Below are 22,235 nucleotides of genomic sequence, written 5' to 3' on the forward strand. Positions count from 1 at the left end.
TCGTCTCAATCCCCGCAACGAACGCCGATTCATTTCACGAGACGCTACGCGATCTCGAATTCGATCGCCTCCTCCTCCTCCTCCTCCTCGAATCGCTGCTCGGATCTTGCGTCTGCGGCGGGTGGCTGGAAATGGCGTCTCAGGCGTACCTCGACAAGATGGAGCTCCGGCAGAGCTACAGGAACCTCTGGCACACCGATCTCATGGGCACCATCCAGGCTGATTTCCCCTGTAAGATACTCGCTGCATACCTTCTTCTAGTATCACTATTTATTCTTCCTTTTGGCGATCTCTGACGGATGCGCCCGATCCGCTCTGCAGTTTGCTGTCTGTCACTTTGGTGGTAAGAGATCGGCTTCCCTACCTTCTGTGTGGTTCCGAATTCCGGTTCTTTTCTGCTACCTTATTTTAGATGTATTTTTTTTAACATGAAGATCTAACGGAAAGATTGATTTTTGCTGTGAGTTCACGCTATGTCGAACTTGTGTGTGGATATGAAGTAAGAATAAGGAACGTAGTTTAGATTGTCCTCAATGCTTGAACTGCAAATTGTGCTTCCTTTTTAAATATTCTTGCTGGAACGAACATTTTCTTGTACCCTTATCTTGCTCCAAATTAGTACCGCTAGTGTTTATGTTTCTGTTAAGATTTAATTGGTCAAATAACATCTGGTTCAGTAATTGGGATTTTTTGCTAAAGCATGCTAATTATTTTTAAGGATGTCTTCTTGCTGCACTATTGGTATAACATGTAGTAGAATGTCGATGTAGACCTTCAATAATAGATGGTTCCACTAAAGATTCTCCCTCCTTTGCCAATGTGTGGCTAAAGCTTCCTCATCCCACAATGGCTGTCCATCACAGAGACACTTTTTTTTACATGATTTATAATGTTAACAACAAATATTTTGTTTCTTTTTCGAAATAAGGCAAATTGAATATACTAGAATGAACTAGCTTTGTGACTTGAGTCAAGATGTTTGATACTTCAATAATGAGTTTTCTTTCCTAGTGAGACATCCTTAACTTCATTAGGTTTCTCAAGTAGAATGAGTCTTTTGTATTCTTAGCAATGCTTTGCTTATAGGATTAGTGTTCAATTAGTAGAAAATGTATCACCTTCTTACCAGGTTTTGTTGAAAAACTTGCATGGCATTTATATGGGCGCCATTCCAGTATATGGCCTTTTCTCATGCCATTGAATGTCTTGAAAGAAAAGAATAAAATTGGAGGATGTTTGTCCACATCTTGCTATAAAGTGGCATGCTTGAGCAATGGCAAGCTTACGCTTTTTCTGTTGCATACCCAATTTTTACCAGCATTGGATCAAACCTGTGCTATAAGAAATTGTTTTTAAGAATTGAAGTGGAAGCATGCAAGTGGAGTCTTTTCCCAATGCTTCCAGGCTTAAGTGCTTCGTCTCTTTAGCTTAAGATCTGTTGATACTGTTTTAAGTACAAAAATTGCTGGGTATGATTGAGTGTTTTGTCACTGGCTTCAGGATTAAGCAATGAGAACCATACCTAGTTAGCATAAGATTCCCATGATATAAGCTGGTTTATCATAATGGAAATAGAACGAGTGTACTTACGACATCTTGTTTTGAATTGGGATTTAAACAATAATTTGCACCCATCAAATAGTCATATCTGAATGAAGGTGCCAGCTAGCACTGCTGGTAAGGGTTTTGGATTTTGTTGTCAAGGTCTTGGTTCTAAACTCATCTTTATCATAAAATGGAAGCTTGAGGGCTTCTGTATATGTTCATTTGAATCCAAATTAATTATCCATGTTAGTTTGCTTTAATTTTAAGCATCCTGTAGTTATTTATTATAGCTATTATGTAAATATAATTGTCTAAAAAAATTATACTGTTTTGGTTTTTATTTTGCCAAATTACAGTTTATGAACATACTATTTAATTGATGTACCTTTTGTTTCTAGTGGACCATGTGTCTCATACATGCTTCGCAAGCGAGCTCTTTATAATGATATGTCAAGGTAATTTCAGTGGATTCATGATTCCTACCTTTGCTAGATTTTTTTTTGTAGAATATGATTTCTGGCTGGTTTCATTTTACAGGTACACGTGTTGTGCGGGATATCTACCATGCAGTGGAAGATGTGGAGAAAGTCGATGCCCAGAGTTCTGCCTTTGCACGGAGGTACTTAATAGTTAGTTTGTTGTTTCAATGTACTATGATGTACCATAAGGTTAGTTTGTTGTTTCAATTTTGAAACGAAAAAAAAAATAGATCCATTTGTGTAATCTTAGATGTTTCTTATTTCTCCAGTCGTCACACCTTACTTGAGTTATTTTACCTAACCGGTACATCCACCAGTATTTGGTTTACTTTAAACGTGTAAATACCATGTGAGACAGTACCATCTTTTCTATCAGTTAGTCTAAAATACACTGATTTGTTAGCAGTAGCTGTATCTACCATAGTTTGATGTGCTATGTCTCATTTGTCCACTTGTTCATTTCACTGTTGTCATCTGAAAATATTGGTATTGATGCTGTGTAGTAAATCAGTGTACACCAACTTTTCAACTATAGTGATTATTCGTCCATCCTTTATCTACAGATCTGTGTTTCATATTTTGCAGAACATTTGTTCACATTCTTTTTTTAGCTTAAAATAAATCTCGGGATTAGTTTACAACTTGGACAGGAAGGGATAACAAGCACAAAATGTAAACTTGTGATTCATAATCCACGGGCATTTCTCTAATCCCTTTCTTTCCCTTCCCTTCATTTTTTCTCAAGGCTCCATCAATCAGAAAAATATTCAAGTTCAAAACTTGGGACACCAACAGATGAATGAATGACAATGGACAGCCCGGATTCGAGTTCATAACTTTTTCTGGATAAAGTATTGAAAATTTAAAAGGTCTTAAATTGACAAGCAACCACTATCCCAAAATCAAGAGCAACTAGAAAGCATGCGATATAAGATTCATGATCTAAACATTCTTCTCACTGTCAAATTGGCCTAAATTTGAATCATATTGAACTGCAACCAGACCAGGCAAAGCTGCATGGGCTTAAACAAACCAATGATAGATGTCTCAAGGGAAGATAAACCAGCACCAAAGGGATTCAAAATTTGAGCTAGTAGGCTATGCATTTCCATATCAACGATTTAACACTGTATATTCTAAAAGCTTATGCTTTTTGAGGGAACAACAAACTTGTAGATTTTCATTCCAATAGAGATAGAGATATCTTATATTATCTTTACTGTTTGAAGTTTTGCTAGTAAACCTCATAAAGAAAATACATGTTGTGATTGGCTCAAACTTTCTTCTGTCATATTGTTCTCCAGGTTTTCTTGTGCTTTGGCAATTCTGTTGCCTCAACTCGCTTCTTGCTCCAAGATGAGTTCAACATACAGACTACCAAATGTGATAATTGCATTATTGTAAATCCTCATTGCTCTACTGCTTTTTCTTCCATTATCTAACTTTGTCAAACTGGCCCATGAGCATTCCCACGCTCTGTCGCTGAGACTACTCAAAGGCTTGTTTTGGCACGGTTTTGTATCCGATGCTAAAACCAGCAATTGCTATCATAAATGCAGCTTGATGTGGTAACTTGATTGCAGGGATTCATGTTTTGTCTACAACAAGTTGCTTGCATCTTTTCCATTGTCGCAATGATTGTCGGAAGTGAGGAGCTCCAAGAGGCTTCCCAGATCCTGAATTGTTTGTCTGACCTCGTATACTGCTCGTAAGAACAAACTTCCTCTCCCTTGCTTTACCTTCAGTGCCCATAAAATGTTATCTAAGATCTCATCCAATCACTCATGATTTTTTTTTTTTTTTTTTTTTTTTTTGCAGAGTCTGCGCATGCATGCAGGTATGAAAACTTCAAAACTTTGTATTAATGCCAAAGTATTGCATCTTCCCCCAGTCGAAAAAGAAAAAACAACACACGGTTCATCATTTCGCGCAGACACAACATAAGATTGAGTTGGATAAGAGAGATGGCAAGTTTGGACCAGCACCAGTGATGGCTGTGCCTCCAGTCCAGCAAATGTCACGCATCGATCAGCCTATTCCACCGCCGGCGGGATACGCCCCTCAACCAGTTTACGGGCAACCTTACGGTTATCCTCCACCTGCTGGTTCATATCCTCCTCCTGCTGGTTCATACCCCCCACCTGCTGGTTCATATCCCCCACCTGGTTCATATCCTCCACCTGGATATCCTCCTCCTGGTTACTATCCCAAGTAGAAGGCATGAATTGTGTGAAGCACTACACTATGGAAATAAAAATGAACATAATTGTAGAGCATTCTGTTTGTGTTCGATAATACTTTAACGATTTGAATTGCAGCGACATTTTTAGTTGTGATCCTTGATGTTCAGATTGTTAAAGTGGTTTTCAAACTGTCATTTGGCTATGTTTTCTCCTCCTTCACATGCTCTGGGGTAAGTAATTCAAACTCAACGCTTGACGAACACAAGGCAAATCTCTTTATTTTTTCTTTGTTTCATAAGAATCATGTGACAGTCTTGATTGCCACATGTATGATCTCAGATGCTCATATGATCAGAATCAAGTGAGATCTCGATTGGCTCAAAGTAGGTAAGGTTCAGAGTGCTCATTATTCACTTTAGGGGTATAATTAAATTAGGAGAAATGATACTTAACATGAAAAATTCAACATGAGATCTCGATTGACACTCACAATGGTGCAATAGATTCCATTGCATGCCAGTGGGATCCACTGCCAATGTGAGTGTCATGTTTATTCATGTTGGGATTTTTCATGCTAAGTATCATTTCTCTTAAATTAGTTACGACGGAACAGATTTACAGAAAAAGATAAAGATTTAAATCTCGACAAAGTCGAGTAATATCTTTTTTTGTTGTGACTAATTACGATTTCTTAATTTATCTTTTCATATATAGTTATGGAGTAACACTTTTCCCCGTTGTGATTAATTGTGATTTCTTAATTTACTTTTTTACATATAGTCGTGAGGTTGTTGGAGTTATTTTCTCACATATAGTCATGAGATTATTGATTAATTAAAATTGTTAGGATGACGAATTTCTTTTTCTGCAAAAGGTGGATCCGATAGCGGCCCCACACGGTCGATCCCACGACCATCTGTGAGGAGGTAAATCGAGAAAGTGCAATTGATTACGACGCAGGAGGGTATTGCCTGACTTCGTCAGGATCGAACTCTTGCCCTCTTTTGTAAGTCTGTTTCGTAACTAATTCACCTATGTCAAGGATAGAATGACAAATTTTATCTTTTATATAAAAGTGCTCATCATTCCTGTACTATTTCAATATCATATCACAGCCTTTTTCATTTCCGAGTCAGTGGAAGAAAATAATTAATAGGGAAGAAAAAAAAAAAGGCAGCAAAGAATTAAAGAGCCTAACAGCAACATCTCCCTTTCCATCGGCGAGTGAAGAAGATGAAACAAATTTCCTCCTTGGTCGCAGCGACACCAGTGACAGGGAACCAAACGGGGTGGCTCTTTTAATGGCGGACTCCACGCCCATTGCTCTCTCTCCCTCTATCTCGCCGATCGCCATGGCAATAACTCCCTTGGAATTAATTACGCTCTTGAAAGGTTCCCACATTGACAGAGCTCAGAGAGAGAGAGAGAGAGAGAGAGAGAGAGAGAGAGAGAGGAGCAGAATAGGCTTCTGTGTCTGTTCTACTGCTCTAATCAAGGAAAAAACGAAAAAGAAAACGCCCACTTTTGCTTAATGACGCCTCGATTATCATTCTTTACTTCTGCTTTCACGTCAGGTAAGAAGGAAGGAAGAAGAGGACAGGAAACAGAAAGAGAGAAAAAGAAGGTGGAAATGAAAAGCAGCCAAAGCACCACCAACTATCGATCCCACATGCTTCCCAAACGTGTTGGCCTAGAAAGTCTCAACAGGAGATGAGACGCTGCAGTTGAAGAAAGTTGATTCATTCAAACCAATAAAAGAGTGATTTTTATTTTTTATTTTTCGTTTTATGGTCACCAGCAGGCAGCTGCAGCTTCTGCGCCTTCAGAAAGCCTCCGCCTCTGCCTTTCTGTACCATTTTGCAGTTCTCCTCCTGCTTTGAAGCGAACAGGACGAAGCAGGCGAAGAGTGAGAAGTGAAGAGCGGAGCGAAGTAGCAGGTTTCAATTTTGAACGACCCGGTGGAGGATTTCACGTCGGTTTCGTGGTAAAGTTGGAATCTTGTACAATTCTAATCGGGAATCGCTTTCGAGGTGATTATGTTCTTCCCTCAAGCCGACGATGCGCCCGCTTTGTTGTTCGCCAATGGAGGTAAGTTAGAGTCGCTGTGTGTTTTGGTGTTTGCTTCGGTTTTATCCTCGTCTGATTTGAGATCAGTCTCGCGGAATTAACAGCGGCGCGGAATCCGACGAAGAGAGGGAGAGATTCTACGGAGGCTCCGACGGCGGCGGCGCCGGTGCTGCAGAGCCACCCGTCGACGAATCTGCTGCCGGTATGCCTCGCGCAGCCTCAGAGCCGCGTGCCTCCCCTCGTCTCTACAGGCATTGGCCTCTCCGTGGAGGAGCAGCGCCCACAGCAGAACCAACAATCGTTCGACACCTTCCTCTCCGGTGATCTTGCTGTCTGTGTTAACCAGCAGAAGGACGAAATCGAGCGATTTCTTCACGCCCACGTAGCATTCTCCCCTCTCTCTCTCGATCCAGTTACTTCTGTTTTTTCGATTAAACCAGAAAAGATTTGATTTTGTTTTCAGGGGGAGTACCTGCGGCGAACGTTGGAGGAGAGGAGGCGGAGGAGCATCCGTTCTTTATTAGTCGCCGCGAGGAAGACAGCCGCGCAGCGGCTACGTGAGAAGGAGGCGGACGTGGAGCGGGCGGCGAGGCGAGGCGCGGAGCTGGAGCACCGCCTCGGGCGTCTGCGGACCGAATCGATGGCGTGGCAAGCGAGGGCCAAGGCCGGCCATGCCGAAGCAGCCTCCCTCCACGCCCAGCTCCAGCATGCCTCCGCCGCAATCCTCCCGTCTAAGAGCGCTGACTCGGCCGAGTCAGCGTTTATCGGTGAGAGCCAACTCGAGCCGGAGTGGGCGTGTCGCGCTTGCCGGGGCCGACCGGCGTCGGTCGTCATCCTCCCCTGCCGTCACCTCTGCCTCTGCGACGCGTGCGACGGCGGCGCCGCGGCGGCGTCGTGCCCGGTTTGCCGCTGCGTCAGATCCGGCGGCGTCCGTGTCCTCGACGCTTGAGATTTCCGATCCCATCATCTACAATTCTTTATCAAAGAACCAAAAAAAAAATTCGAAGAAACGGAGAAATTATTAAAATTTTTCCTCTTTTTCTCTGCGTCAAAAAACTATTTTTCTTCAAAATAATTGTCGAGATTTACTACAAACGCTTTTTAAATTGAATATTCAATTATTTACGAGCGGATTAATTCTGAGATGGACATCCTTCAGCGTTCTCACATGATCGACTCCGTAAAAGATGGATGAACATCCTTCAACGATCTCACATGATCAACTTCGTAAAAGATGAAATTTGCAATCTAACAATCTTATATGATTGATTCTATGATCATTTATGAGAAAGTAAATTGAAAAGTTACAATTGTTCACGATAAAGAGGATATTATCTCGATTTTATCGAGATTCGATTTTTAATCATTTCAATAATTCTGTTCCATCCAACTCAATTATGTTCCAGGGTGATGAACTTCTTTGGTGTATATCCTACTGACAAATATTAAACTTCTTTGGTGTTGAACTTTTCGGACGACATTGAAATAAAATTGATGAACTGATCAGCAATTTATACTTGTAGAAAGAATAGAACAAATGCTACGGAAATTCACTGTGTTCCAAAAAACATTAAAAATAAATCTAAAAACTCAAGAACCTCGTATACTATAATCACCTTTCATTAGTCCTGGAAGAAGATGTATGTTCAAAGCAGAATGAAGTCATTTAGAAAGAACAAAGTGATCAAAAAGAATGTCAAAGACTAACACAGCAAAGTTTAGTTGAGAAATCAATGGCTAACCATAAAAGATACACTCGATCAATAGTTACAAGACTCCGATAGAACTCAAAGAATCAAACGGCTGAATATAGACAGTTCCTCGTCGTATCTAGGCACTTCAACACTGGATTCTAAGTGGCCAAGCTAAAGAACCATCATGGTTTGTGAATCTTATAGCCGAATACCCTGGGAACATATCGTTGTGATGGCTTTTGTGGCTTCAGGTGCCCATATGTCATCAGAAAGAGGTGAGGAAAAGTGGTGCCGAAGTAAGCTCCATCGATATCTAACCGGTGTCAGGTAAATTCAAATAGCTAAATTTTGCAGCTGAAGAAATTTATGTTAGTTAAATTTCAAATGATAGTCGCGATTATAATAAGCAGCTTGTACTAAGTGCAAAGTTTACGACAAGTGTAAGGATACTGCCATGATATTTCGATCTCGGATAGTATATATCTTCGCATTTGGGACAATATACTTTCACAGTGCTGGATCGAGGAATGTCTGATTGTCCAACAGGAAGACAAGGCTGACCAGAACAGTAAACTCGAGGGCATCTTCCAAAATCATAGTTCTTGAACTTTTCAAGCTACACAAATTGGCACTAAAAAAATGTCATAGACCATGACGAAATCAAGAGAAGGAAAAGAAAAAAAAACTTACCATGGCAGACATCCCTCTATTGGTTAATATATAGCGAACATGAATCAAACCATACAGCATCTCTGCTGCTGATTCCACCAGCTCATTTTGTTCCTCAGTGAATGTGTCTTCTGCTCAAATAATAAACCCATTAATAGAATTCCCAACTTAAGGTAAACAAGAGAGCCATACAAAACTCATGTACAAATTGCATAATTCAATACAAGTATAAAATGTAGATACATATTACATCATGTCCATGTTTTTCTCGTCCGATGTATATGTTTTTGGTGTTATTCTTGAGGTTTAACTGGTTGTCTGTAGGATGTAGAGAGGGGATTGGAGAGAAGGAAGAAGTTCCCAATTCCAAAGACCATGGTTAATATTAAAAAGTCGAACAATATCAGACAACTAATTTACAGACCACTAATGTAATGATCATTCAAAAGAAATATTTCTGCAGCGAACAATAATGATACTAGTATTGGTCATATTGAACTCAGAACATATGGGTCTCAATCACCTCAGAGAAATATATTGATTATAACCAAACATATGAAACAAAATAAATTATGCAACAAGCAACAAGTTGACAAGCAGAAATATATTGATTTATTTCTTTGATAGATGAGGCTTTCCATCAAAAAAGAGATTTGGCATCCAATTGGTCCAATTAAGCAAAAGATGTCCTAATTTAAAATAATAGCATATATGTCTCTCTTTTCCTTTCTGAATTTGCTCCAAAGTTTAAAAAACATGAAAGCTGAGGAAAAATTGATATGAAGCGAACCAAGGAAAATAGAAATATAGATATGTAGCCATAATTTTTTTTTGTTAAATGGTGCTCAAACTTTGAAATAATGGTGAGTCTAACTATTTAAAGTTGTCTAACAAGAATAGTTGCAGTTACTAAAAATAACACAATATGCAGATCGAAAATTTTTGACAATAAGATTAGTGCTGAACTGGCTAACTGATGAAAATAAATAGTGAAACAAAAACTTACCATGAGAAGATTCGAGATCCAAAATCAAATTAAGAGCATAATCATAATACGGAACTTGGCTGCTCAAGCCACATAGATTGAAATCATCTTGTATATATTCATCATCAACCTCGCAGAAGAACTCATTCCCTCTGAGGTTACAGAACCATGAAATCCAACATATGTCTTCTACGATAGATCCACTAGCATCTGATTCTTCACGATAGGTTTCAGATTCTTCTTAGCATCAGATAGCAAAAGTAAGACTATAGACAATGAATAGTGGAAAGCTATATAAACCATGACATGGAAATAGTATGTGAAAAGTAATCTAAAATAAACATTATGTATATAATTGGTGCCATTATTTGCATAAGATATCACAATTAGAAGTTGCTCAAAATTGACAAGAGAAGTTATGGATATAAACCAAATAAAATAGGGCATAGTTTTGAATAATTAATTTGCATTTCATAGCTAAGTCAAGTTGATTGATTTTAGATCCTTACTGCACTTTCACATCCCTTAATTGCAAAAGTTAATTTAGAGATTCAAATAATAATTGAGACAATAATGGTACTAGGTGACAGAAGATATAGGACTGATGGTAGTTGACTCCTAGCTCACCCATCAATTTTAAAGAAAAACTAGCTTCTCTATGAACCTGACAGCCATCATATTATACTCAACATGTTGAACAACTCGAACAATCACTGTTTTGCACATGTAAGCTAACCAAAGTCATGCCCACATCTATCATATATGGAAGAACCAACTCACCTAACTCAATAGACCTTGATGTCAGTTCAACTAAACTCGATATATTGAACCCCTTGGACAACCAAGGTTCTGAACATGACAACCTACTAAGATCATCTCTAGGTAGCCATTATATGAATATGGGACTTTTTGTTGAAAGGGGTATGCACTACTCAAGAGCTCTCTAATGGCACCACACAGTTAATTTTCGAGTTCCTTGGACTACCCACATGGTTCTTATTCAGGAGATAAGACAATACATAGAACAATTCAGAACAAGCACTTTGGAAAAACTTTGAAATATCTTTCTTGAAGTACCTAAGATGGAGAACAACTAGGAAAATTAGGATTCATATACTACTCTAATCGAGCACTATACCAGCTTAAACACCAATGACCTACTAAGGCATCTATTCCTGAAGCCTGCATCTACAATGTCCTAAAAAATCAATCTTCACTGGATATGTCTGCATTCAATTTTACACGATTAGACCAGAAATGTTATTGTGTAACTTATTTCCTTCTGTTAACTTAAAATGGAAAAAAATGACAGAACTAGTTATACATAAACATTCATAAAATCAACCAAACTTTTGGCTCATCAAAAGAATAAAAAGAAGCATTTGTGGGAGGATTGCCTGGGTATTAAACAAGAAGGTGAGAAAATATTAGCTGTTCTTTATAACCAAGCCTTGAGAGTATTTCTAGGAGGATTGCATGGGTATTAAACAAAAGGGTGGGAAAATATTAGATGTTCTTTATATTAGTATGAGATTATCTTCTACTCATCACAAGCCAACAACAAAATATACAAAAAATGATTGGAGTTTTGCCACCATTCTCAATATTTTTATGTAAAGATAATTTGAGACTGAAGGTGCAGTTAGTTTCGCGACACATACACGAACATAAACAGATCTGGAGGAGAAAGGAGTATCTTTTCAGGACCCATTTTTGCGATCGACCTCAAAAATGTATTTTGTCCAAAAAAAAACAAACGAGAGAGAGAGAAGAGAGAGAGAGTCGAATCCTACCATCTGAACACTTCTTCTTGGACAAGAACCGTTGCTCCGGCTGCTTCCCGGCCGAGGTGGAGGGTACAGCCAACCTATCCTTGTCCTTCGAATTCATACCCCTGTGAAGACTTCTCCAAATGCTTGTCGAGGGCGCCGCCGATCCGCTTCCGATCTTCAGCTCCTATCTCCAATTTCAGCCCGCTCCCTCTACCTCCTCCCCGATCCCCTCAATCTAATCGCCCGCCCGAAACCAGTTAGCAAACAATTCACAGGGTCATTGCTCAGCTCAACAACGGAAACAAAGAGGGGAAAGCCTGAAATCTAACAGGAAATCCCAATCTGGTTTCGAGAGGGATTTGGAGATGCGAGCGAAGAACCTCAAATTGCCTACGAGCGAAGGAACAGGAAGGAGGAGAGAGCCAGCGGGAGCGAGAAAGGGAACGACTCTTTCTCTTCCTTGGGAACGAAGGGGAAGAGAGAGAGAGAAGGTTAAAAAGGTAATTACATAAAGGCCAAATGAGCCGAGTCGCTCGTGACAGAATTGAATATAAATCAAAATTAATTAAATACTATTATAATTATTTTAACTAAAATTATTTTAGTTTTTAAAAGTTTGACTATTATTACAAAAGCAACCTGAATAATTTTAGCAAAAGTTCCGTTTTGATAATAGTAAAACTCTCTGTGTTCTTTTGGTTTTACTTAATTTTTCTGGAGCGGCAAAGTGAAAATATGATAAAGATCAGGACCGAATTGAAAATTGACCTCGAATCACCGGGGAGACCAATGCCAGTACGCCATGTCAGCGCATCATGCAGGCGGTCGTAGTCCGACGATCACATACACAGCGAGCAACGGACCCGAGTGGCACGTGGTTCGCTCGTGCTAGCCATCGTCCGCATATCTGTGGATGACTCGACTTCCCGTTGCTGATTCACCAATGGAAAGTTTCTTGGCTGACGTCGTGTCACGGGAGCTCGTCTACGACGATAGCGAAAGCTGACATGTCATCGTTGCCACGTCATCTATGTACGAGACATAACTGTCAGCTTAGGGTATTAAAATAATATTTTAATAAAATAATTCATTAGATTAATAAATATAATTTATTAATTCTATTTTAATAAAATACTTTATTAAAATAATTTAATTAAATCAATAAATATAATTCATTAATTTTATTTTTAAATTTAAAATAAATTTATATATATTTTAATAAAAGAAGAAGAGCCTTGGCGCAACGGTAAGGTTGTTGCCATGTGATCTATAGGTCACGGGTTCAAATCCTGGAAACAGTCTCTTGCTAAAGGCAGCCCGGTGAACGAAGCTCCCGTCATGCGGGGACCCGCATGACGGGAGTTCGTTCACCGGGCTGCATTTTTTTTTAAAAATATTTTAATAAAATAAATCATTAAAATAATTATATTAATAGAATAATTATTTTTATAAAATAATTCATTAAATTAATAAATTATATTTATTAATTTTATTAATAAAATTTAAAATTAATTATTTCTTTTAAATTTCTAAATATTAAAATTAAAAATTTATTAAATTAATTAATATAATTTTAATTAAATTTTACGATACATTTTAATTAATTTAATTTTAAAATTGAAGTAAATTTGGAAAAAAAAAATTTCCTTTACCTTCTGTATAGAAAATTTTAGACTGCACATTCCCGGTTGCGGATTATCCACGATAACCCCAACCAGCGCCCTTGTCGTCAACCGGACGCAAGGAGAAGCCGTCGTGTGCAATCCATCGGCGATGCCGTCGGAGTGAAACAGGTCGAGGATTTCCTCTCCGGCGGCGGAAGTGGAGCGAAGGGAGACGGAATCTGAGGAGATAAGGTGGAGGGATGAGGATGGGAGTCGGCGACGTTAGGATCTTACGGCCGTTGCTTCACTTGCTGGTGCCTCTTTTCATTCACTGGATCGCGGAGGAGATGACGGTGTCAGTACTGGTGGATGTCACCACCCGAGCCCTTTGCCCTGGCCAGAGGTCTTGCGCGGAGGTCATCTACATCACCGGCATCCAACAGACGGTGATATCTCCTACATTTTTTCCACTGAATTAGGGGTTCATTTTCCGTACTTTGTTCGATTCTCTTTGAATTATACGGAGAATCTGGGATTTAAAGTAAAATTTTCTTGCTATATTTTCTGTGTCCCTCGAAATTGAATAAACAGTTGTTTATTAATTCAATTTAATATTAGTTTACTGAAGGTTAGGTGATCCGCTCATCCTCATATCATTGTAATTCCATTTGGGACTTAGAATATTGATTGGATGATGTTTATTGGTTTTTTTTTAACTTTTATTTTTGTTTATACCTTGGTGATTTTGTCATCCTCAATTCCATTGCCTAGTCGCAAAAGAACTATGACCAATTTAGCCACCACGCTCTTAAGCTATCATATCCTTCTTTTTAACTATATGCAGCCTCGTATTACAATAATTGATGTAGGCGATTTGGCCTGTTACTATGATTCTATTCCCGTCAGCATGAGTCAGCTTGAAGATCTAGGAGGGACTCATTATTGGAGGGTATTACTCCTTCAATGAGGCATTTTCTTGAATTGCATCTGATACAAACCATTTTTGTCTCAGTTCCCAAAGTTCCTAGAGCTAGAGATTTATGTGTTTTCTGTCCAGTTAGCCATACAAACGGATTTGTTGAATTCTACTCTAAGGTATTGGAAACTGTTAAAAGGTTTCATTGAATAAATGGTCTCTTCCCCTATGTTCTTTCAATAGGATGTGCACCTGGATGGGAAGTTAATGTTGACTACCCATCCACTACTGTGAAAAAAGATAGATCGAGGGTGTGGCAGTCAATGTTGACCTTGAACAAGTTTTTGAAAAATTTGTACCAGAATTTTTGCATTTTAGTACTTGAGACATGCCTTCCTGCCTTTCTAGATTGGCTGGATCTGAAATCTATTTGGAATGAGTGTCTTGGTGGTAGTCCTGAAGGTATCCTTGGAAATTTCTCACATTTGATGAGGCATAGGTAAGATTATCCATTGTTCCATTCTTATTCTTTGTAGCAAACGCCTTTTCATGTGCTCTTATGTGTGGCACCATGTATTGTGACAATTATGATGCCTGCTCAGGTGTGAATTTGTTGATGTTAAAGAATGATTAGAATCCTATCTTGGTAAATGTGGATTGATGGTTGGCACGATGGAAAGCAAGATAGACTCTTGGAGCAGGATTCTTTTTCTCATACTTGGTTCACTATCGTGTTACTTATTCACCAACTTCAAGGTTTCCAAGTATGTGATAAAGAGATTGAGAGCAATGGAAATTTTTGGAGGCCTGGTTAGACGAAACTGAGTCACCTTGCTTATCACTAATTGGGAGTTGCTGACCTTTATTTTGACAACCTTTCCCATCTTGTAAAATTTTGGTGGGCATGTGATCCTAATACAGATGGATATTGTTTGCTTGGTGTAATTCTCAAAAAAGAGGGTTTGATACATCCACATGGCAGTTCTTACCCATTTGGAAATGATTCTCCCATTGTGTGTATTTTTCCCAGTTAGTCCAACATATCAAAGATGCAAATTCTTCCAAGTAAGTATAAGCTACAGATATGAACTGTTTGGCTCTCCATAGCTGTCCTGTATGCTTCTTTTTATGATATTTATCTAGCAAGAAACCTAAACTACCAGATAAGAGATCTAGTGATCCATGGGAGACCTTTGATCTCCTCTTTAAATTGCTGGTTCAGAGTAATACAGGGTCGGTTTGTTGGTTGCTCCATGCTTGACCCCTTGAGTAGCATACTGTATGCTAGAGATTCATGCACACCAAGTGCTTGCCTACTGAGCTTGACTCGCCAACTTTTCTTCAATAGAGGAATCCAGTTTAGCTGGTCGCTTGCATTATAGAATTGCTAATTTCCTATGAGCATCTCATGTAGTGCTCATAGGAACTGCGTAGCATAAGCCCCTAGTCAAATTCTTGTATTATTTCTTTGTTTGCAAAAGATCTCTAGAAGTACTTGGCTATTGTATCTCTATCTCAAGAATCTCCATGCTGCATCAACTGAATTGACTATGACCACTTTTTCTATTATATGAGATCACTCGATCTTATTAGGCTTCACTCTACATTAGTTTGGCTCTCTATCTACAACTCTTACCAATGTATGAGATGAGGAAGAGTGGCAATAAAAATGTCAATAACTCCTATTGGTGCATGTGGAATGTGAGAGACTAGAGGGTGTTTGAAAATGCTGGTTCCATGGCATGGATAATGTATACTTTCTTACATTTCTGGAATTTTTTTCTTTTTTCTTTTTGTTTGTTTTATTGCTTATTTTCTTTTGTAAGATATTTCTTATCCGCCCCTATATTCATTTCAATTCTTATGAAATTAATTTTTGGCTTATGCCATTTCTGTCAAAAATATGTGACTTATGAAATCAATAGACATCAAAGATCAATTAAGATGATGGTCTTGCTATTGCTTGACTGGAATTCTTCACTGTCTTTGTAGGTTGTAGGCATATTTAAAATGGTGGTTCTTCCCCTCTTGGGTCAGCTAGCAGATGAATATGGGCGTAAACCACTGCTTCTGATAACTGTTTCTACATCCATAGTGCCATTTGGTATGATTCTTCATTTCTTAGTCAACCCTAGCTTTGTTATTTGTGTGATATATATAAGTCATTTAGTTCATGTAATCTGGCATCATCAGTTTCAGTAAAGAGTATTTAAATTAGTTTTTTTTTCTTTCTAAAATATGCTCCTCATAATCTTATTAAATAAAAGCAAGAATAGTTTAGTTATCAGAAAGAGCAATAATGGAAGTTATTATCATTAAAATTCATTTTGGAGCACATGAGAATGCCTTAGTGCGGCTAAGGTAAATTCTCCTGTATCTTGCATCTTACTTTCTTTCCAAATAGTCATTGTTGTGCATTTCAAGTAGATCCTTAAGTACTTAAGGTTTTTTCTTTAACATTCACTTTCTATGCTGCAATTTCAGCCATACTTGCTTGGGATGATTCCAGGGCAGCTGTTTACTCATACTTCATACTTCGCACAATATCCTACATAGTTAGTCAAGGAAGCATATTATGCATATCAATTGCTTATGCAGTAAGACTTTCTCCTCCTTTTTATTAGTATTAAAAGAAATTTGGTGGATTACCTGTCCTATGGATAGTTTTAAGCAACACTGACATATCTTCTGCCAGTTAATCCTACAATATCCTGTCAACATTTTAATTTTATAATTTATTATCATATAAATGCTAAAGATTACCATGAACATATAACATTCTCCAATGTGTATAACATGAGATTGATGAAGCTTCCTCCATAAGGTTGATGCAAATATGTTTACGAACTCTCCTTTTTGTGTTGCAACCTTTGCCATCACCTCTTTGATTAAGGAAAAAATGCTGTAAAAGAGCATATACTCTACCAAATATTTCTTGCTGTCTCAAAATTTTCTCCTGAAACCACTTTTTAGGAATTCATGATTTTTTTAAAGATATGCCTTCCCAATTGATGAATACACTTAAGTTTATATTTCAACATCAATCTAGGCTGATGTGATTGAGGTTGGCAAGAGATCTGCAGCATTTGGTTGGATTACTGGGCTCTTCTCTGCTGCACATGTGCTGGGAAACATCTTGGCCCGCTTTCTACCTGAAGGGTGGATATTTGAGGCATGTTCTAGATAACTTGTATAAAATATGCTCCTTATGAACACTGAAAACTATCTCTCTTTCATGTGTCATCTTATTGTTTAATGTTATGTAGGTGTCAATTTGTTTGTTGGTTTCATCAACACTGTACATGAAAGTATTTCTAATTGAGACCGTCAGGGCAGCTCCTAGGCAAAGTGATAACAGATCATGTTCATCCATTTTTCTCAAAGTCTTCATAGAACGTTGGAACTCAATGAAAGATATTATTTTTGTTTTTGGTAATAGGTAAGTTTTTTACCAGTTGACCAATCATTTTTAAGATGAGTTTTGGATTTTCATTCCTTAGTTTACCTGTTAAGTCTATCCTCTGGTTTCTTAAGGTCAGTCAAAAGGAACCTCTCTATTCTGGTTTATTATTTTCTCATATTTCATATCTTTGCAGCTTAGATTTCAAAATTCTGTTGTAATGGGTATCTTAGTGGAAAGAGGATCACTGTTCTGTTTCTCTAACTAGAGTATCCACAAATATTGTAGTGAAACTCTCAGGCGCATCTCATTAATTTCCTTCTTCTATGAGCTGGGAATGTCTGGCATCAGTGGCATCTTGCTGGTATAATCTCACTCTTTTTTTTTTGTAGAATTTACTAGTTTAGGCTCTTGGATAGTTCAATGTGCTTGAATTCTTTATTTTGAGAACATTGTGGTTCTTGTGTCCAAAATCCCAATGTGGGGAACTTACATAAGTCTATCTGCAGTACTATCTGAAGGCAGCCTTTGGATTCAACAAAAACCAGTTCTCAGAGATCCTACTGATGGTTAGCTTTGGATCTATATTTTCTCAGGTGCTATGATAACTTTTACTTGTTCCCTGCCTTCATAAATTATGTCATACTTAATGGATATATTCCTGTTGTTTGTAATCATTCTTATCTGTAAGTATACTGGATTCTCTTCTTTTGTTTGTCAAGAGTCAAATTTTACATGTAGATTTAGAAAGAACCCCCTCATTGTACTTTCACTCGCTTCAAATTTTTTATTATTCTTATCTGTAAGTATACAGGCTCCCCTTCCATTTTTTGTTTGACAAATGTCAAATTTCACATTAGATTTAGAAAGAATCAACTTGTCACTTCAAGTATTCGTTCACAGGACTTGGAAACTGAAGTTGAATGAAGAAGTGTATGTTTCGTCTACTTTCCTATGTATAAAATTATAGAGTATTATTATATTAGAGTTATACAAATGTGTCATATTGCTACAAACAACTAACCATCTATAACACCATTTTCAAGATAAGGTTAGTATGGCAACAACATTTCTTTAACCAGAAAACATATTTCTTACCTCTTGATGGATGCATTATAGTGCATCAAACTAATTTTGGCTTCTACGCCACAAGTATTCCGTCTAGCCAAACTACTGGTATCAAATCAGACAGAATGTATAGAGCTAGTTATTTGAAAATGAAATTGATTGCTCAGATTTCAATACTGTGGTGACTTGAGATCTCTCCCTTTCCTAAGGATCTCCGTTATTTTTTTTTAAATGAGGAAGATAATTGAGATTTTTTTATTAATGCAGTGTAAATGCATAAATTATCTGGACATCACCAAATACCAATCAAACATCTGTGTGAAATATCATAACTGTTATTCTTTAAAATGATTGATTCATTCAGGTTTTCAAAAGTCTTGAGAACAGGTTGTTGAGAACTTTCTATTCAGTCAACTATTAGTGATTGATTGTAGTATGATTTGTATTTTCTTAACAACCTTAAATGTGCTTGGTATGTGAATTGGCTGATTTTTTGTATTATAGATCTTGGTTCTTCCTCTTATCAATGCTATTATGGGAGAAAAGGGTGTCCTCTGTCTTTCTTTGATTGCCTCAATAGCTTATGTCAGTAAATCTTCTCAGATTCCTACATCTATTAAATTTTTATAAACCCTTTCTTTGTATGTCTAGTGCTAATGCATATTTCTCTCTGCAGGGTGTGCTTTATGGCATAGCATGGGCGCGTTGGGTATGCTTTTCATCAAAATTAATGCCAACTTATGTTTTTCTTTCTCAATTTTCCAAATCATGAACCACCTGAGTAGCTATGACTTAAGAGTGCTTATAATATATATGAACAGTCTGAGACACATTTACTTCTGGGTACATAATCTCTACAGGTTCCATACCTTAGTGCATCATTTGGAGTCATCTATGTCCTTGTTAAACCATCTGTAAGTAACTTTGCCTTCTGCGAAATTTGTTGTTCCTATAAGAGGCTTGGACTCAATATGTACTAAAGAAACTTTCAACTTTATAAGCTATATCAATAAGCATGTTCGTTAGAACTTAATGCAAGCATCAGAATTGTCATGCTGTCATTCAACATTGCGTAGATAATTTCATTTGCACTTTACCAGTGTTAAGCTGAGACCTACTTATTGACAGACTTTTGCAGTTATTTCAAAGGCGGCCATTTCAAGTGACCAGGTACCCATCATTTCATTGACATTCCTAGATCATTGGCAAGTCGATCAAGCTAAATAATTTATTCCATGAAATTACACTACCTGCTGTTACAAAGTTTAATTTCTCTTATCTGATTGGCTATTAATTGCATTACCTGGTTTCTTATGGTTATTTCGTTACAGCATGGTATATGAATTATGGCATAAATTAACAGTGTTCCCTCAAAATTTCTCATTCTTTGCTCGTCTTTTTTATTCATCATCATCTTCTATCCAAGCCTCTATTAATTGCCAATTGCTTACGGTACCACCCTCATCAATCTTTGTTGCTGGTTAGTTACTTAAAACTGTCAGTATGACAACTTCAGATAGTGTCTAACAAATTTATAACGATCAGTAGTGCTCTCCCAAAGACTTAGTGCAACTCTGCAGAACTTCTGAAACCTAATTACCTTCCAAAACTTACAACACTTGCAACTCTCCCTGAGCAATATACCTTAAAGGTCACTTTACATAAGCAGCTAAAGTAAGACGATCTTAGAATGGGAACTTTTTCTGTTTAATATACCTTGACTAGGTAGTTAACTAGCTAGATTGTTGGAAGGTTTGCATGGTTTTGGATGGGGAGGAATAAATTATCGCCAATTTTTTGCTTTAGCCTAGCCTTGAGGGAGAATTAGGTCCAAAGTCAATCTATATTCTTGGTCATTCAATTCTTCCAATAACTATGCTGTGGACCTTAGGTTCCATTTCAGAGTTGGAAATCTCAAAATCTATACTTGTTAAAAGAAATGGAAAAAGGTTAACAACCTTGCAAATTCATGCAGTAACTGAAAAATAGGTGAATGGGAACACAGTCTCACTTGTCTTTCGAAATAATCTCACTCTAAATTATAAGGAAAGGAATATAATTTTCATGCTAAATGCTCTATGGCAGAATGTTGATAATATTACAGGGAAAAGCACAAGGATTAATCGCAGGTGTGCAATCCATTGCAAGTTTGCTTTCGCCTATTGTAATGAGCCCATTAACATGTAAGTGGAACACTGGCTTCAGATTTATAGGTAGCATAATATCAATTTTTTTTCCCAAATAAGTCATTCATATCTCTCCACCTACATTCCTTTCTCTACAACCTCTGGTTCCTCCAGCTCTTTTCATTTCAAGCGAGGCTCCATTTGATTGCAAAGGTTTCAGCATCCTTGTTGCTTCAGTTTCCTTGGTATATTTCCATCTTTCATTTGAGCTAGCAATTCCAACTTGAAACTTCACCATAAGATACAGTTGATCACTCACATTCTGATCTAGCTGCATCCTGTGTAGGTCGTATCACTTGGCCACGCTTGTCTGCTCAACTCTAAAAGTCCACATAGCGCATCTGCTAATGAGACAAGGCTGTGTGGCGAAGAATCTACTGAAGCGCCTCTTCTAACAGGACCTTAAGTTGCTCTTCTGCAGTAAGCTTCCGGCATCGCAATGTGAAAATATACTCCAAATGTTCTTCTGACGCTCATCAACTTGAAGAAACTATGATTATATCAGTGAGATAAAGACATATTAGATTTGAACTTCAGGGGTGAGCCAAGAGACATGGAGGAAGATTTGAGTGTGGCAAAAGGATGGAGCCATGTAGGATGTTGCCTAGAAATTAGGCAAAATCGCCAGCAATGACATAAACAAATAATTGAAACAACTCCAAACTTTGTCCAAATTGTTAAATGCTAATATGCTATTTGCTTCCATGTCAATGATCCAATTACTCTAGATATTCGACAACACGGTGGTTAACCTGTGGTTTCCCTACTGACTGGAATGGATTGGGATGCACGGTACACGTGAAGGAACCAGTAAACTTTTTTTCACATCTGGATTAATTAAGTTTATTACTTTTGTGTAAAATATAGAGTTTGCTTGTTTCTGTTTCACTTTAAGTTGATGGTGTGGCATAGCAGAAAGATGATGCAGACAAATCGACTGATGTAGCCTTCCATTACGTGATCACCATTTCACCAATCTAACAGTGCACAGATGGAGTGCAGACAAGACAAATGGCAGATTTAAGAGTAAAATCTAAACATTATGATAAATTTCAAAAGTTTTAAACTTTACATTAGTTGTCAATTGTTGTAGAGTGATTATGATAGATTTGTTTGTTAACTATGCCACCTCAATGATCTCCTCACATGAAAAACATTCTTCAAAATTCTTTTGGGAGATGGTATTTTAATTGCTACCCAAGGCACACCTTTATCCTGTTTTACTTAGAGATCATCCTAATTCCAATGATAATGTATGTGAATGTTTATTTCTGACATAGTTGATTATTCTGGTGAAGCTAAGAAGATTTCTCCCACCTCAATTTAAACAAGTTCATATTTTGATGTAAATTCAGATTATCCATGTTTAAATAAGGAGTGATTATTCTCTTGCTGCATTTGTTAGTAGTAATTACAATGAGGCATTTTGATGATTTTGCAAATGAATTTTTCCCTTTTAATTTATATTTAAGATTCAACAATTGTGTCATACTAACAATTCATCTAGTGATATTTCTTTTCTGTTTTATTTTTTTTTTTCAATTTCTTGCACATTAAAAGTTATTATTATTCTTGATAATTTAGATATCCAAACTTCGCCCAACTAATTTCAAAAATAGGCAGCCATTTACCTATCTGATAAAATTAGAGCACAAAATAGGCAGCCA

At 37.6% G+C, this 22,235-nt stretch overlaps 4 protein-coding genes across 4 annotated transcripts; 3 read left to right on the plus strand and 1 right to left on the minus strand.

Annotated features, from left to right (window-relative positions):
* Positions 1-6: 6 nt before the first annotated feature.
* LOC141811630 (uncharacterized) lies at positions 7-4,367 on the plus strand. Its single transcript, XM_074699652.1, has 8 exons — positions 7-231; positions 322-343; positions 1,944-2,000; positions 2,083-2,164; positions 3,329-3,424; positions 3,608-3,732; positions 3,843-3,861; positions 3,958-4,367. Exons 1-8 carry the CDS (start codon positions 132-134, stop codon positions 4,237-4,239), a joined length of 783 nt encoding a protein of 260 aa, XP_074555753.1. The 5' UTR covers positions 7-131; the 3' UTR covers positions 4,240-4,367.
* A 1,876-nt stretch (positions 4,368-6,243) lies between these two features.
* Positions 6,244-7,224, plus strand: LOC141811934 (E3 ubiquitin-protein ligase BOI-like). The gene is made up of 3 exons (XM_074700018.1): positions 6,244-6,295; positions 6,379-6,656; positions 6,738-7,224. Exons 1-3 carry the CDS (start codon positions 6,244-6,246, stop codon positions 7,221-7,223), a joined length of 816 nt encoding a protein of 271 aa, XP_074556119.1. The 3' UTR covers position 7,224.
* Positions 7,225-7,955: 731 nt separating this feature from the next.
* LOC141848588 (putative casein kinase II subunit beta-4) lies at positions 7,956-11,871 on the minus strand. Its single transcript, XM_074736637.1, has 5 exons — positions 11,416-11,871; positions 9,644-9,859; positions 8,659-8,768; positions 8,419-8,584; positions 7,956-8,281 (listed from the first exon to the last, which is right to left on the minus strand). The coding sequence occupies exons 1-5, from the start codon at positions 11,510-11,512 to the stop codon at positions 8,151-8,153; spliced, it is 720 nt and encodes a 239-aa protein (XP_074592738.1). The 5' UTR covers positions 11,513-11,871; the 3' UTR covers positions 7,956-8,150.
* Positions 11,872-13,081: 1,210 nt separating this feature from the next.
* Positions 13,082-21,702, plus strand: LOC141811880 (uncharacterized). The gene is made up of 14 exons (XM_074699954.1): positions 13,082-13,444; positions 15,907-16,018; positions 16,399-16,511; positions 16,964-17,086; positions 17,181-17,353; positions 17,603-17,678; positions 17,824-17,910; positions 18,887-18,967; positions 19,059-19,091; positions 19,243-19,296; positions 19,511-19,552; positions 20,487-20,565; positions 20,683-20,753; positions 20,855-21,702. Exons 1-14 carry the CDS (start codon positions 13,259-13,261, stop codon positions 20,972-20,974), a joined length of 1,350 nt encoding a protein of 449 aa, XP_074556055.1. The 5' UTR covers positions 13,082-13,258; the 3' UTR covers positions 20,975-21,702.
* Positions 21,703-22,235: the final 533 nt, after the last annotated feature.

The sequence above is a fragment of the Curcuma longa genome, chromosome 17 (assembly GCF_044706935.1).
Source record: "Curcuma longa cultivar G26 ecotype Majalengka, Jawa Barat chromosome 17, ITB_CL_G26_1.1, whole genome shotgun sequence".
Classification (NCBI taxonomy): Eukaryota; Viridiplantae; Streptophyta; class Magnoliopsida; order Zingiberales; family Zingiberaceae; genus Curcuma; species Curcuma longa.

Bases quoted from the DNA above. Each gene is read 5' to 3' on its own strand.
- LOC141848588 (XM_074736637.1), bottom strand. From the start codon at position 11,512: ATGAATTCGAAGGACAAGGATAGGTTGGCTGTACCCTCCACCTCGGCC. The intron at 9,860-11,415 runs GTAGGATTCGAC...GATGCTAAGAAG, and splicing joins CAAGAAGAAGTGTTCAGATG to AATCTGAAACCTATCGTGAA. The intron at 8,282-8,418 runs GTATCCTTACAC...GACACCGGTTAG, and splicing joins GAGATCGAAATATCATGGCA to ATATCGATGGAGCTTACTTC.
- LOC141811630 (XM_074699652.1), top strand. From the start codon at position 132: ATGGCGTCTCAGGCGTACCTCGACAAGATGGAGCTCCGGCAGAGCTAC. The intron at 344-1,943 runs GTAAGAGATCGG...TTTTGTTTCTAG, and splicing joins TGCTGTCTGTCACTTTGGTG to TGGACCATGTGTCTCATACA. The intron at 2,165-3,328 runs GTACTTAATAGT...ATTGTTCTCCAG, and splicing joins AGTTCTGCCTTTGCACGGAG to GTTTTCTTGTGCTTTGGCAA.
- LOC141811934 (XM_074700018.1), top strand. From the start codon at position 6,244: ATGTTCTTCCCTCAAGCCGACGATGCGCCCGCTTTGTTGTTCGCCAAT. The intron at 6,296-6,378 runs GTAAGTTAGAGT...CGGAATTAACAG, and splicing joins TTTGTTGTTCGCCAATGGAG to CGGCGCGGAATCCGACGAAG. The intron at 6,657-6,737 runs GTAGCATTCTCC...TTTTGTTTTCAG, and splicing joins AGCGATTTCTTCACGCCCAC to GGGGAGTACCTGCGGCGAAC.
- LOC141811880 (XM_074699954.1), top strand. From the start codon at position 13,259: ATGAGGATGGGAGTCGGCGACGTTAGGATCTTACGGCCGTTGCTTCAC. The intron at 16,019-16,398 runs GTATGATTCTTC...CTGCAATTTCAG, and splicing joins TACATCCATAGTGCCATTTG to CCATACTTGCTTGGGATGAT. The intron at 20,566-20,682 runs GTAAGTGGAACA...TGGTTCCTCCAG, and splicing joins TGTAATGAGCCCATTAACAT to CTCTTTTCATTTCAAGCGAG.